Below are 16480 nucleotides of genomic sequence, written 5' to 3'. Positions count from 1 at the left end.
CAATAAATTCAATAAAAAGTTTATGGTGTCATCAGATTTATAATTTTAAGAACTTGCTTGATATTTGGGGGAGGGTGTGAAACATGCTTCCTCCAATTGTGATGGCAGGTTCCACTTCCAGTCGCCTGAGCCACAGTTAGACTGGTTCTCCTACCCCCCAGAGCTGTGTCTTCGCTTGCGTGAGGAACAGGTGAAGTGATCTGCACAACCTTCTATTCATCAAGACTATTACCCAGTGGGGTTAGAATCACCATTTCCCCAAGTCACCTGAGGGGGACATACACAGAACATGGGCATATTCTGATGCTGCTTCCTTTATAGTCCTTCCATCTTTCTCTCCTTCTCTTACTCACTGTGTTTTCTCACTCTCTGCATGGAAGCATTGTTTCTGTGTTACTATATATCCACTTCCTGAGCTTCTGTCTGAGTTTATCTCTCAGGCAATAACTTAAAATGACTGTGCTATATAAAGTGAGGAGACAGCCCAATGTGGGGCTTCCTCTTGAGGTCAAGTGAGTCACCCTTGAATCTGAAAAAATTAAATTGGCTGACTTTCACATCATTTATACCAAGCCAGGCACTTTGAAGCCCACTGTTGAAGAAAGGAGGAGAGGAAATGGGAGGGGGAGGGGGAAGAGAAGGAGGAAGAAGAGGAAATGTCCTAGATGCTAATTTCCAAGGGAAGAATTAAGAGAAGTAATTTAGAAAATTGCCTTAAAAAAAAGATTATGCCTAGTTCAAATCAGAAGCCACCTGAAATCTGAAAAAAAAAACCCAAAAAACTATTGCTCCCAAAATCCGCAGCAAATTTATTTTTTAATACTCTGTGAGAATTAGCAGGGGGGGGAAATTCCAGAAAAATCTCAGTAGAGCTCCTGGGCTTTAAGTAGGATCAGGATGGGGACGGGAGGGGGTATAGCTCAAAACCCAAAGTGGGTTCCCTGCACCATATCTGCCTATATCTGCATTTTTCAGCTCAAGAAAAAGATAACTTCAAACCCCAGAGAAAATGTGAGGCTAAGGAACTAGTAGAAACCCCAAGTAGAGAAAGCAAATGAGCTAATCTCATGTCTAAGATAGGAAAGGATACCCAAATAGACCTGAACTGGCCCAACTGTCCAAGACCCAGAAATCTCAGGAGAATAATCATCGGGAAGAGTTCCCTGCATTTGGTTCCATGCCATATATATGTTTTTATTGATTTCAGAGAAAGAAAGGGAGAGGGAGAAAGAGATAGAAACATCAATAATGAGAGAGAATCATTAATTAGCTGCCTCCTGCCCCCTCTCCCCCACTGGGGATCAAGCCTACAACCTGGGCATGCATGAGCCCTGACCAGGAATCGAACCATGACCTCCTGTTTCATGAGCCGACATCAACCAATGAGCCACACCGGCTGGGCCATGACATCTTCTTTCACATTCATCTAGGTAAGGTCTCTGCTTCCTCTCAGCTATTTTAAATCCAATGCCCTGTCCAGAACCTTCAAACTGGCCCTCTTGTCCTCAGGGAATAACAGACCCTTGGCCCCTTGTGTAGTTTAAAGATATCCTGAACTGTTTCGTTTTTTCCATAACTATAAGGCATTCATTTTATAATTATTTCCTGCAACTGACTCTTACCTCATTTCCATGCTACAGTCCTGACAATGGTGATAATGGTTGCAGTAATAACATCAATCAATACGTTTTTGTTGAGCACTTTGCATGTGCTTAAACCCTGACTTCATCTCACAGAATCCTCACAAGAACCCAAGGAAGTCACTACTGTCAGGGGAAATAGTTTTCCTCAACTCTTGATGAGTTCTTCCATGTGCAGAAACCCAGAAATGTAATGCTCCCAGCCTCTCTCCATTGCCTCATGCTAACCCCAGGGAGGAGAAACCATCTGAGAGAAGGGGATGCAGGAGCAAATGGGCATGCTGTGGGCCACTGCTCCTCCTCCTCCTGCGAGAGCACAGGCTGTGCTCTGCCCCTGTAGGGGGAGGCCTGGCCTGGCCTAGACTGGGACGCCCACTTGCCCATAAAAAGATACCACATTCTTTAATATCTGCTTTAACAAGAATAAAGGTGGCATGTTGACCTCCACCTTTAGCTTATCTCTGGTTAGCACACAACCTGGTTGGATAGGGAGGAGTGTTATTTATAACAACACACACACACACACACACACACACACACACACACACACCTCCCTGCCCATCTCAGTAACTTGTCCAAGTTCCCATAGCTAGTAAGTGACAGAGTGTGAACTTGAACTGGGTCTGTCCAATATAAATCCTATATACTTAACCACTGTGCTATACTCCTTCTCCTGTGCTTTCTTTGCCTACCAGGCCTTGTATCATGCCAGTGCCATACATTCCCAGTTAAACAAAAATACAAGGAAACCCTACCAATCAGCAGGAACTTTTGACCTATATCCCAGGATTGGTCCCTGGAGGTGCCAGGATCTCTTGGAAAAGACCCCAGTGCTCCTTTTGAAAAGATTTCAGAGGACCTCATCTCTCTGTGCATAAACATTACAACCTGACATTTTTTCTAATTCATAATGATGCCTCCAAAATAACATGAAAGGAGAAAGGAGCTATCCAGCAAGCAGCTGGTGAGCTTGTTAGGTTAGCACAATAGCCACTGGGGCAGCTGGCTCATCTGGTGTATGCACCATCAACATATGTTCAGTGCCTGGCACTTCATAAATGTTAGATCACATCCAAAGTTGCAAGGGCCCTGCGTTTTTTGGAATCCTGATAATTTGACAAAGGCTTCTTCAGTTTGCCTGTTACTTCATATGCAGTCAAGTATAAATGAAAGAGGTAATATTGATGAGCATAATTTTTAAAAGCTTTATCCAATCCATCTTGAGGGGTGGCTTTAAACAGGAGTCGAAAAGCTTACGAGAGGAACACCCTCCCCTTCCACCCAGCCGGCCCACCACACTCCTCATTTTTCCCCTTTCCTTAAAACTCCAACAGCAGACATCTGGAAGTGACTAAAATAGCAGTGACTCCTAGCCCAGCCAAGGTTTGACTCGGTTTCCATGTCAGCATGCATGGCTTTCTGTGTGGGAGCTCTCTCCCACCCCAAAATCTGTGACAGAGAAACCACAGTATGAGCCAAGTTCCAAATGAGCACAGAGAAGTCCTGTCCAACTCTGGGCTCCATGCATCTGCATCGTCTATTAAGACTCTAATTTCTGTTTCAATGCTGCAGCTGGTCTAGTCTATAGCCGCTGACACCCTTTGATAAGAAAGAGAATGCTTTGATGATGTAGTTGCTAGGAAACAACCCATGTAATTATTTATCTAAGTAACTTTTATTTGCCAAACACTATACATAGGTGAAGTAGAGACTGGATTATAGAGGCCCTCAAAAGAGTTCTGCACACAAAATATTTTCTCCATAAGTACTTATCACCTGAAATTATATTAGAACTCCACCCCTGTGGTGTTTATCATGACTACAAATAGAGTGAAAGAAACATTCTATCCCCAGGATGGTAAATGAGTTTCAATATCCTTAGCAATTCTTTTAAGTTTTAGCTATTATCAGACCATTATTTTGAAGAAGAAAAAAATCATGAAGTCAAAACTGATAAGAAAGGAAGATGTAACTTCCATGTGTGCCAAGACATGAGAGAGTACCACACAAGTTGGGGTACAGTTCTATTTCTCTGAGTTGTTAACAGTCAATTTATACCTTAGTGTTAAAAGTTTCAAGCATGGATGAAACAGAGGTGATGTCACAATATCTGATAGAGTGGGACACAGGAGAGAAGCAAGACGTGAAAGGCTAACAACACCCCAAACCAAGGTTAACTAACTTCACAAGAACAGCAGCCAGCCTAGCACTTAGGGGCTACATGCTGATATCTAGCCCAGGGCCACCCTCCTTCTCTCCAATCAGACTCAGCAAGCTTCCACCTAATGCTCTGCTCACCTCTGAGCTTACTTTCCTTTTGCCACCACCCAGATCCAGAGTTACGAAACAAATGCCATGTGGCTCTTTTCGAGGGTATATGTGTTGATGCCCTCAAACCTCTTCCTCCCTCCCAGACAGGTGGCACTGCTGCTGACACCTTTCCCCTGCTGGCTTGTGGACGCCTTGCTCTCACAACCAGGGCTCCCTCTTCCTGCCTCTCCTCATATAAACCTTTTTGCATGGGAAATAGAGTTAATTTACTGGATCCTCTCAGGACTCTACTAAACTTCAACACTGAATCCTTCCTCCATGTGCCTCTATGTACTTTGATATATATCTGTTAGTTTGGGACTGTCACATTGGATAGCACATCCAATTAGATCATAAGGTCCCTGTGGGCAGGGATTATATGTTAGTTATCTTTTTATTCTGAGCATCTGACATTCAACTTATGCTCACGGAATGACTGAATGAAAAAAAGAAATTGCTTCTGGTGGTCATTAGCAATCCTCAGTTAGATTAAGTTCCTTTAAATTTTCATCTAAACCACTCTTTTCTAATTTTCTGCTCTCTACTACCCATTTTAATAAAATAGAGTAAATCATTCAAGACAGTAGCATGACTGAGAATAACAATCTCATGTTAGAATATAATAAATCAAAACACCAAAAAAATGTCTGAGAGACACTAAAGCTGGCAAAGTGCTGTAATTTTTTCTACTGTCTAATTGCCTAAAACTCTTACAAAATGAGACATCTCAGTGCTATAAAATGAGCTGCTATGTATGATTTCTTCCCACATAGGAAAACTGGTCTTCTTTTATTTCACAAGGTAGACATTAAAAGCATTATATTATGGGTGTTTGTTGTTCTTTGATTTCTGGACTTGTAAATCTACCCATTAGTTCTTTGAAGTCATGCAAAATGAAGCATTGTGAATTCATATATGAAAAGCAATAGATGTGGTCACTGGGACATAGCCCATACTGGGAATTACCTTAGTATTATCTATTTAAGAATGAGTTTTTTGAAAAAATAAAAATATTTTTAGAAGTAGAGAAAATATTGAACTACTTAGAAAAAAAATGAATGAATTTGGAAATTTTCAATCCCATATTAGTAGCCCACATTTTATTTCAAATATTTAAGATTAGCAAACATAATTAATTTCAAGTACAGTTTATAAGCAAATAATGTCTATTAGAGATATATGATGCTAGAACTTAGGATAAAGATTTTACTGAATTGCTTTCAAATGTTTATAAATTTAAATATTTGTTACAGTAGATGTACTTGACTCATGATTTCAGTGTTATTTGTATTATGCAATATAATTTAATAGTTTACAAGGTTCTAATCTAACTCAATGGCTCAGCGTTTAATCTATTAGGTGGACAGCCAGTATTTAGATGTAGCAAATTCCTACCAGGTAAATTGAGCTCTTCCAAACAATCTTAGTTCCTCACTTGATCATAATGATAGATTGTCCTTTGGTCTCACATTCATTTTTTCTTCATCCAATCTGTTGAGTTTTGAGTTTTTCAAAATCCAAGTCTGATAATGCCACTATCCACCCACCACCCACTTAAATTATTTTTAATTGCTCGAAGGAAAAAAATTATCATGGCCTAGATTGTAGACAGCCTCACATGGTTTGATAACCTTCTATCTCTCCACTGCCATTTGCCCCTGACTACAGACCCCAAGGAATTTGTTCTTCAAGTTTAAGAGACCAGAAGGAAACCAAGAAAGCTAGAATAAGACCCAGCGATCTCTCCCATCACATTACAGACATGTCATACAGAAGTCCAGGAGCAGCAGGTTAAGAAAGCTATGAAACAAGAGAAAGAACCTAGGACCTGGAACAGAAAATAAGACACCTCTCCTTTTAATCCAACCTTATGAGCCTTTGAACCAGAGGGACCTGCACTGGACACTGAGGAAGTAAAGCAAATACAGGAGCCAAGATGGACAGCTTGGAACCTCACCCCTTTCAATCTATGACCTCCAGGCCAGGGATGAGTATATCTCAGAGTGCATTTGGGAATCTACAAGCCCATATTTGTCCCAAAGAGGCCTAGCAGTCTGGCTTGGGGTCATTCTTTTGCCCTCACCAATGGATAATTCATGATCTAGGGGGTTCAGTCTCCGCTGAGTCAGCACTTGGCTAGGTTGAAACAATGGCTGTGGCAGGGAGGTTATGTTAGTGTGTTTAAAGCTTGTTGAAACTAAATACCACCAACAACAGCAACAGTTCTAATCTAGTCACATTTTCAGAGCCAAGAGACCCTGTAGCAGCCCTGTGGGTGTGCTGCTCAGATCCCCTTCAGAAGACAGTCTCCAGCTGCCACCACTTTGGATTGACCCAGAAAGATCCTGATGAGTTCATCCGGGGACCACACACACGCACACACACACACACCAGGATGTCTCCAGCCAATGACCGAGCATGGCGAGGAATACTAGAGCCAGGTTATTCTTCAGTGATATGGGAGTCCTCCAATGGTCCTTTCTTGCTAGGAGACTAACCATTAGCCCAGCCAAGACTTTTTTCAGAATGGCGCTACAGTCTGAGACTCTTCCTACCCAATCTTCCTTCCCACTCTCCTTCTCCGGTTGTCAGACCTGCTTTGCCATCTGAAGACTCTCCCCTCACCCCAAACCCATCAGGCTCATTTTCCCCTTTCTCGCCTATAGTCATCCTCCTGCCCCCTTTCTCCTGCAACTAATACTGTTTTTGGCGTCTCTTTCTCAGGAAACCTGAAATGATTTATCCTTTCAAAGGACCTGCTGAAAATAAAGATGCATTTGAACTGCTTCAATATTCTTAAAGGCAAAGGTGTGTTATTCCATGTATGAATCATAAAAAATATCTCTCCTAAATGTGGTCAGTACAATAAGGGAAGAAAGAACTTAAGACAACTGAGATATGTCTGTGAGGAGATGCTCTCACTTTGAAGATCATTACTTAAAAGAGCTGTTGACGCTGATAAAATAAGGAACTAACTGCTGTTTGTTAACATTCAGAAAGTCTGTGACAGTCTCCCTCGAGGACAGACCTAAGGAGGAGATGTGGCAAAAGTGGGCAGCGCAGAGGAATAGGCTTTGAATTTGACATGAAAGTCAGCCACATTTTAGCTTGAATTTCAGTGTCTCCTCTAATTAGAAGTGCTGTCTTTGGCAAAGTAACTTCTCTGAGTCTTAATCCCTCAACTATACAATGATTATTGAGCTTCATCTTGAAGGGTTGTTATAAAATGTAATGTCTGGGTCTGATTAACACATAGTAGGTGTTAATTTTCCCCTCCTGCACAACAGAACTTCCCCCACCTCCTGCATCTATGAAGACAGCAGAGCAGGGAAGGAAAAGGTGATGTACCATTTATCCATATGCAATGTACAAGATGCCCTCAAGCTGGAAAGCTAAGTGCATTCCCCTTTATCACAGCTCAGATCTTTACCCATATGATCTCATAGTCTGATGTCAGCTCAAGCTTTTCCAAATTCCACCTCAGTTCCTCACTCTCTCTCCATATCTAAACTATACAGTCTCTTCCTCTTTATCATTCCTGTATCATCCTTGTGTCTCCAAGTATCTTGCCAACACATGCATCTTCTTCTTACTGACTTAAACTCCTTCTCCTGATTCTACAGCTTCAAATAAAGCCATTTCTGCCAATTTGATTCATAGCATACCAATTAGATAATCTCCCAATTTCTTACTACTTTAATAAAATGTATTTCCCCCTGTTCAGTAAGATCAATCACTAGATACTCAATAAAAGGATTAAAATTATGGTGCTTTGAGAAGCCGTAAGACTGACTGGCTTAGCATATATCGAATGGTACTTGTCTACTATCAATTAAAGGGAATTTGGATGAGTTGTGATACATGCTTATAAGTCACAGACCTCTGAGCTTCCAAGGAGTTATTCTGTCGGGGAAGAGAGTTTAAGGGGAAGTTTCCAGCTTCCAGCATGAAGGTCAACAGAGAAGCAGCTCCCTACAACCTCCCCACCTCCATCCTAAAGGGTTTTTCTGACCTTCCCATTTTATAGCTTCCTCTACCACAAGAGGTCATGCCTGCATCTATTAACCATGTTCTATAAATATTTCCTGCTTCTCTCTCTTTTTTTTAAACAATTTGTTTTGGGTTTTTAAAATATATATATTATTGATTTTTTACAGAGAGGAAGGGAGGGGGATAGAGAGTTAGAAACATCAATGAGAGAGAAACATCCATCAGCTGCCTCCTGCACACTCCCTACTGGGTATGTGCCCGCAACCAAGGTACATGCCCTTGACCGGAATCGAACCTGGGACCCTTGAGTCCGAAGGCCAATGCTCTATCCATTGAGCCAAACCAGTTAGGGCTCCTGCTTGTCTTTTCCTGCATCTCTATGGCATTGTTTAGCTAAGCTGGCACATTAATCTTCTAAGATGCAACAAACCAATCCATGGCCCAATTAGACTGTTCAGGCACCAGTCATCTCTTTCCTAGGCCTGAGACATGTCTTTCCCCCTGGCATTCCTGGAAGTGCAGAATTCTGAGTTTTCAGGGATCTCAAGGACATTTGGTCAAAGGTCTCCTCCATGGTGTCATAATAGATGGAATCCTGGGCTGTCCGCTTACATCAGCTCATAATACAGAGCAGGCTCCTTTATGAGGTAATTGTTCTGATGATCAAGTAGAGAACTCAGGCAAGAGTAAATATCGAACCTGTCATTTTGTTTGAGAAGCTAATTTGGGAAATGCACGCTTACTATAAAAGGTGAAAATGGGATCCAACTGCTTCACCTCCTTCTCCCTTTGTGAGGAAGATATAGCACTAAATGAAGTCAGTCTGTGTTCCAGGAACACGCAGTGAGAAGGCTGTTGGAAACCACTGCAGGAAAATTAGTGATAGGAACAGGGCATAGAAAGAGCACTAGATTAGGAGCCACTCATTAACCATAAGATCCTGAATGTGATTCTATGACTCAATTTCCCTAACTTTATTATGTGGGACATGGGATGGAAGATCTCTAAGGTCACGTCTGTCTCTAGAAATCTCTTTATTTTGTGGTACATGTCAAACGATTGAATGGTTACAGTGTGCATAAATTTTAAGAAAGTCTATAAGTGAATAATATCAGCTTTATTTTTTCTTGACCTTTTGATATTCTCTCATTGCCTCAGAATCATTTCCAGGCAGGCTTAGAGTTATAAAGGAAAATGAATATCGTCAAAGCCACCTTCCTCTTCATCTTTTCCAACTGATTAATATCTCTCAAACATGACATGGACATTTTCCCCAAAACTTTCAATTTCAGTTATTTGATAAATGTGTATGTGCTTAAACTTCAGAAATATGTTTAAAAATCAAAAAGACTTTTGTTCATATTTTTAGTTCTTCCTTTCTCTGATATGACCAAACATCTGAAAATATCAATGTTATTATTAGTTTTTATTATTATTAACTGGACTTGATGTTTATTATCTTGCTTGTCAGAAGATGAGAAAGAGAAATCAAAATTATTTCAGGGGGGCATAGTAATAATTTTTTTTGAAATTTACATATGAAAGGGGGTTGGGGAGGAAGAGGGATGGAGGAAGTAAGAAATAATAGAAAGGAAACATAAAATTGAAGAAATAAAAGCTAATTTAGAGGCCATCTACTCTAAGCAAACCTTTCCAAGCAAAATATTAGCTGCTTCCTCAGGGCTCCCCACTATCTTTTTCTTCATTTTGCTAACTTAGCACATAACATATTGTATACTGGTTGCCTATGTATTTTTCTTAAGTTCTCATGAGTACCTGGAGATCAAGAGAGTCATGTCCCAGTCATCTTTGTAAAAGCAGTATATATTATATTCCATAAATAAATACTGAATTGAAACAAAAATGCCAACTGACAGGGGTGATTTTAGATTCCAAATGCTACAGAGTGAGGGCTTTATTCTATATTTTGCCTGTTTGTTCACAGACTAGAAACTTTTGTAAGGTTTACATTTTCTGGTACAGCTCACATACATTAATATCTACGGTTCTTATCTCAAGGCTCTACAAACGCCTGCCCCCTCCCTGTTACTCAGATTGCCAGTCAACAGGATTCATGAAATCCTCCATTGGTTGAGAACATAAGGGGGTCAAAGAAGATGCAGCACGTGTGTAGCCTCTTTAGGAAGCTCACAATTTAGGAGCTTAAGGATCAAATTCAAAACATCTATGAAATAGACATTTATTGTAACACTACGAACGTGAAGGCTGCTTATTGGTTTTCCCTCCTTTCTTCCTTCCTCAGTCTACATAAAAATTTATTCTCATTTGCTATTTTTCAAGAATTCCTTAAATCTTCAGTTTGCCAATCTCCACCTGGCTACTTTTCTGTCCTCTACACTTTCAAACATCTCCAACCTGGTCACCATTTTAAGAAGGACATGTGTCACAGACTTGAATCACACTCCAAAATGATTTTTCAATGGGCAGGGATGAGTCGCTGCCATAGCAATAACCCCCATGCAGGGGACCTCAAAGAGGAATACTCATGTTAGTGCTACAGTGGAGTAATCCTCATTTGGGTATTATTTAGTAGTTAGAATTTAGCATTGCTTGGTATTTAATATTTAGCTTTATTTGGTATTGACTGAATAGTAATACTAAGTAGACTTGTTTAGGAAGTCAAGAGGTTAATATGTAATGTAAAAGCTCTAATTTCCTAAGAACTCAAAAAGCACTTTTGCAACTCTTCCTTTGTTGTTCTCCAAAGACAGAGATAAGAACATTGCTTGCAGTCTTTGAACTCTGAGCTCACCTTCATTCAGAATCTGTTTCCATTTAATCATATTATCATCTTCCCAAATCCTATTTATTCTTCCTTCTTTCCTCCCTCCCTCCCTCCCTCCCTCCCTCCCTCCCTCCCTCCCTTTTCTCTCTCTCTCTCTCTCTCTCTCTCTCTCAACAGGGGAAATGTTTAAGACTTTCACCCAGCCCCACCAGAGGAGGCCATAGAGTTTCAGAACAAGGAAAACTTCATCTACCAACACAGCTGTGTGGAGACACTTACGTTGAAGTCGTACAACACACCAAAGTTCGCTGCTGATGCCTCTTCAGCTCTGGGAACTGTCTTTCTAGGTAAGCTGCCATAGGGCAAACCCCAGAGGTACTATATGGAGAAGCAAAGAAAGCAGTTAACAACTGGAAACAAAGTCTGAACCGCACATGTGATCACAAACCGTTTTGTTTATAAGCAATTCTGAGCCTTTTCATGAGGACTGTGGATCTCCACGTGGGGTCCCCCCTTCTGGGAATCTCCTGTTAAATTCAGAATTCCCAACAATGGGAGTGCTAAGGGCCCTGTGCTTTGAGTTCAGTGGACCACCAACAGTTGGGCCAACCACAGTGCCCAGAAGGCTACCCACCACTCCCTTCAAACTGGTCTCATTTGGGGAGGTCTGGAAAGGACAGTCTCATTTGAGGACTTTAGTGTTCTAGAAAACCAGACTACCCACATCTTCATGTGGGTGGGGTGGGAGAAGAATCTCTCCCTCATGCCAGGGAAGAGGGTTCTTACAAGCAGCACTCAGAATTTGAGGGTGACAAGAGGGAAGACTGATTATGAACCTGCCTCACCGCTAATTCAGGATTACTGCCCTGATCAGTGCTATCAGAGTAGAACAGGTTGCTAGGGGCAGACACAGCCAGTCAGGGAGCAAGAGTAGTATCCTATCAGGAGCTTTGGTGAGAACTGGGAAAAGCACCCCTCTTGCCCCAGGTACCACAGGGCTTGCCAAGCAGATGCTGCTGCTTCTTTGAGATGCAAGCTCCCCTTCCCTAGGGCTGGGGGTAGAATTTGATTATGGATAGAAATCTGGGTGACTGGGTAAGGGCTGGAAATCAGCCCCTACTCCCTTTTTCCACACAAGCTGCTCTGTTTCCATGGCAACCCTGCAGATCCTCTGACTTCCTGGGACTAATCAGAACAGAGGGTGAGTTCCACCTGTTCTATCTCACCCCAAAGTTGGGGCCACAGAGGATCGAAGAGATTAGAGTTTGCCCAGGAACTTTGGGCAAAAGGGCATAAGCCTCAGAGGAACTGCTGGATGGAGGCATCTGAGAAATGGAGCCTTGTTACCAGGAGGTGACCAGCCCTGGCCTCTGTGGTTCTGTAAAGGTGGCATGAAGGATACCTGTCCTCTTTTGTTCCTTCGCTGGAGTTGGTAATCATTGCCCAAAAAAACAGGATGCCCCTCAGCATCTAACACAACCTGTACAAAAGCATCCTAAGCTTGCCCTGGCCAGTGTGGCTCAGCTGGTTGAGCACCATCCTATGCACCAAGAAGTTGCCAGTTGATTGCCGGTCAGGGTTATGGGCTTGATCCCCAGTAGGTGGCGTGTAGGAGGCAGCTGCTAGATGTTTCTCTTTCTCTTCGACAATTTTCTTTCTCTCTCCCTCTCCCTTTCTGTCTCTCTAAAATCAGTTTTTTAATAAAAAGCATCCAAAGCCAATATGCTTCCGAGTTCTAGGACTACACCCAATCGAACACATATTAGCTCCCTCCACTGCATACTATTAGGGATTCTACAATTTCATATAGTTGGAACAAGTTGGCTACAATCTTTCATTTCCTCCACATGGAGGCAGCATGGGGTGGGAGAAACAGTAAATTCTGCTGATCACTCTTCATGGATATATATAACCTGAGTCTGACACTAAGGTGTATCATAGTAGGCAGTGTTAAAGTTTCAAGTTTCCTTAGAGAGATGAGCAAAAATAAAGCTGGGGTTAATTTGAAATAGATAAACTACAAACACATTCTGCTGCATTCCTTGAAAGTTTTCTCCTTGGAGATGAACTATGCAGGAATTCTGATCTATGTCCACTGTCTTCTACAAGCCAAATAGCTATAGAACCCCCAGAATTACATGAAGGATTATACAACTAATAGATCAGGGTGCAAAATCTAAAAAAAAAAATCACTCTGGGATGCTAGTTAAATACAATAAGCATTATGGACTCAATTTTCACATTTTTTAAATGGGGGAACAAAAATTATTTTAGAGTATACCTCATAAATTTGTTGTGAAGATCATTAGGTATAAGAAATGAAAGTGTTTTACACTTGTAAAAAGCAAAGAACTCAATGAATGTAAGACACTATGAGTATGATTATGCTAATGGAGGCTGGATACAGAAATGGGCCCTGATTTGAAACCATGGGGATAAAAACTTTCAACACCAAGTTCTGGCTGTTTTCAATGCTGTACTGAACAAATTGGTTTTGAAATATTGGTACCTAAAAAGACCCTTTGCAGATTACATAAAGCCCAACGCAATTTATGTATGGTAAACATCCAGAGAGATCTTTGAGTCATTTAACTTCACGTGGGTGAAAGACCCCAACCTCACTCTTGCTTCTTGGCCTTAGCTAATTCTCCCCACATCAGCTCAGGGCTTTTCCTTCTTCTTCAATCTGTTTTATTCTCCTCTGACCTTGGTCCAAAGGGACCCCACCCCCATGTGTGCGTGCATGTGTGCATGTGTGCGTGCATGTGTGTGTGCGTGCGTGTGTGTGTGTGTCTGGGTTATCTTACTTTGGAAAAAATTTGCTCACTTTGTGTTTCTTTAGCTGGCCTTGAGTTGCATTAAGAAGCATTTCTTTCCAAGCAAACTTGGCAACAAAGCCTCCCTCTTTCTTCCTTTTGGGCCCAGGGACCACCTTGGGAATCTGATGAAACCATGAACCTTTTCCCATAAAAAATGTACATGTAAACATACACATGACATTTTACGGATGACTTCAGGAAGCTCACACACCCTTTAGAGCAGCGGTTCTCAACCTGTGGGTCACGACCCCTTTGGCGGTGGAACGACCCTTTCACAGGGGTCACCTAAGACCATCCTGCATATCAGATATTTACATTACGATTCCTAACAGTAGCAACATTACAGTTATGAAGTAGCAACGAAAATAAATTTATGGTTGGGTCACAACATGAGGAACTGTATTTAAAGGGCCAGAAGGTTGAGAACCACTGCTTTAGAGCAAGGATTAGGACTTTTGGCCCATGGGCACCATTTTGAAGATTAATTTTGCCACAAATACTGTGATTCTAAGGGTGGATTAACCAGACCTCTTTGGATGCTTACCATACATAAGCATTCTACTCTTATAGAAAAAGGAGCTTTTCTAAGAGATGATCACATGGGGAGCCTGTTGCAGTGTGTTATGTAAACTGGAAGTGAGAGTCTTACCTCTGGCAACATGATGAGGCTAAATGTCAGAACGAAGAGAACCATATTTACTCCATACATCCATCTCATGAAGAGGAAGTATGAAGCCACCGATGAGCCAAATTGACCTATTAAAAAGAAAATTAAGAAGTTAAGAACTTCTGGGTAAGATGGTGGTATAGGTAAATGCAGTACTCAAATCCTCCCACAACCACATTAAATTTACAACTAAGCTAGAGAACAACCATCATGCAGAACCACCTGAAATCTAGCTGAATGGAAGTCCTACAACTAAGGATTTAAAGAGAAGATACATTGAGATTGGTAGGAGGGGCAGAGGCACAGAACAGGCTAGTCCCACACCCACACGTGATGGATAAAAATCAACTGCAGTGGTCGCCCCTGAGGAGCAAAGTGTCCTGGCCCTACCAGGCTTCCAGGCCCAGGGTTCCAGTGCTGGGAAGAGAAGTCCCCATAACTTCTGGCTGTAAAAACCAGCAGGGATTTTGAGTGAGATCAGGCTTCTGGACTCCCAGGCAGTGTCTCTTAAAAGGGCCACAGATGGACTTACTCAGACTCACTCTCTCTCCCTCTGAGCTCCAGCACTGGGGCAGCAGCTTGAAAGGAAACAGGGCAAGAGCTGGAATGGCCCTGGGGATGTGAGTGCAGCACAGGGAGTATGGCCCATAGTGTTCTAACAGCTGTGTGGTGTCGGATGGGTGTTGAGATGATCACTTAGTAAGTTATATCATGTCTGTTCACTGGGTGTACACCTGAGGCTAGAATGGTGTTGTGTGTGTGTTTTTAAGAAAAAAAAAGAGAGGGAAAAATTAAAAAGTTGAAAGGACAGAACAAAAGCTATGTCTTGATAACCTTCCAAAACAAATCTGCTCATTGCAATATACTGGTACCATTCACATTTACAGTCTCTAGCATTCTTCTTTTTCTATTTGAAAGAGAAGATGTTCATGGTGGAAGTGCTCTCTATTATGTAGCTGTAGTTGTCTAAAATGATCAATAGCTACACCTTATACTCCATCCAAGGAAACGCTGCTTTTGTTTAGCAGCTAGGATTGCCATCTGAAGAGCTTATTTTATTCCTTGAGTTAACACAGTTAAGTGAGCAAATAGTATATGTAAAGTGTTTACTACAGTGCCTGGTCAGTAGTTGGCTATCATTAAAATTATACATATTCACTCCACTTCATCCTCCTTTTTCCCAGGCAAACAATACTCTCTCAAACAGTTTACCACATCCCTTATAAATGGTTGTCCTACAGGCCATCTTGTTCTGTTTTCCCAGAATAGTAGCATTTTACAAGTACAATGCAAAAGCTGAAGGTCATCTACTTCACACATTTTCCATCAGGAATTATCTTAGATGTGAAGCACAATGTCACAGACAGGGTTACTTCTTAATACAACTTATATTTTAGTGAGGTATGAAAACAACAAATATGTGGGAATTTAAGAATAAAAAAATATATTTATCATCTACACTAATAAAAGAGAAACATGGTAATTAGCGTACGACCGCTACCCTTCCCATTGGCTAATCAGCATATCCTTATGCAAATTAACTGTCAGCCAAGATGGCAGCCGGCAGCCAGGCAGCTGGAAGCGAACATGAGGCTTGCTTGCTCCAGTGACTGCAGACTCCAACGTTCCCCGCCTGACTTGCCAGCCTCTGAGCTGGCAATTTGAAACATTCTAACAAATATAGACGGGGATCTCAGAGCTGGAGTTATACATTGTTTCGATTATAGAACCGAAACAAACCAGATACCTGCTCTCAGAGCTAGAGCCAGAGCTAAAGCTGGCCCAGAATAAAATTAAAAAAAGAAGCGGTTGGGAGCTTCAATCAACAACCGCCAGCCTGAAAGCAGCCCTCAGCCCCTCACCCAGACTGGCCAGGCACCCCAGTGGGGACCCCCACCCTGATCCAGGACACCCTTCAGGGCAAACCAGCCTGCCCCCAGGCCTCTATCCTATATAGTAAAAGGGTAATATGCCTCCCAGCACAGGGATCAGCGGAGCTGCGAGGCCTCCTGGCACCGGATCAGCGTGACAGGGGGCAGCGCCCCAACCCCCTGATCGCCCTGTGTCTCTGTGTGTGACAGGGGGCAGCGCCCCAACCCTCGCCCCACCACAGGCCCTGCTCTGTGTGTGATGGGGTAGAGCCATAACCTCGCATCGCCCCTGCCCTGAGTGTGAGAGTGGCGGCGCCCCAACCCCCTGATCGGCCCTGCTCTGTGGGGTGATAGAGGGCAGTGCCCCTAACTCCCCTATCGGCCCTACTCTGTGCGTGAAGAGGGGGGAGCTCCCCCTCCCGATCCACCCTGCTCTG

The 16480-nt window shown here is 42.3% G+C and overlaps 1 protein-coding gene across 1 annotated transcript in view; it reads right to left on the bottom strand.

Annotated features, from left to right (window-relative positions):
- TMC1 (transmembrane channel like 1) overlaps positions 1-16480 on the bottom strand; it is a 235628-nt gene that overhangs the window by 38605 nt on the left and 180543 nt on the right. The window contains exons 10-11 of the mRNA XM_023752328.1: positions 14155-14261; positions 10966-11064 (exon numbers count right to left, since the gene is read on the bottom strand). Of these exons, the coding sequence (XP_023608096.1) occupies positions 10966-11064; positions 14155-14261 (206 nt within the window). The remainder of the gene's footprint in view (positions 1-10965; positions 11065-14154; positions 14262-16480) is intronic.

This window comes from Myotis lucifugus, unplaced genomic scaffold, assembly GCF_000147115.1.
Source record: "Myotis lucifugus unplaced genomic scaffold, Myoluc2.0 scaffold_31, whole genome shotgun sequence".
Taxonomy (NCBI): domain Eukaryota; kingdom Metazoa; phylum Chordata; class Mammalia; order Chiroptera; family Vespertilionidae; genus Myotis; species Myotis lucifugus.
Note: the sequence above shows the minus strand (reverse complement) of the source record. Positions and strands in the feature narration are given on the sequence as shown.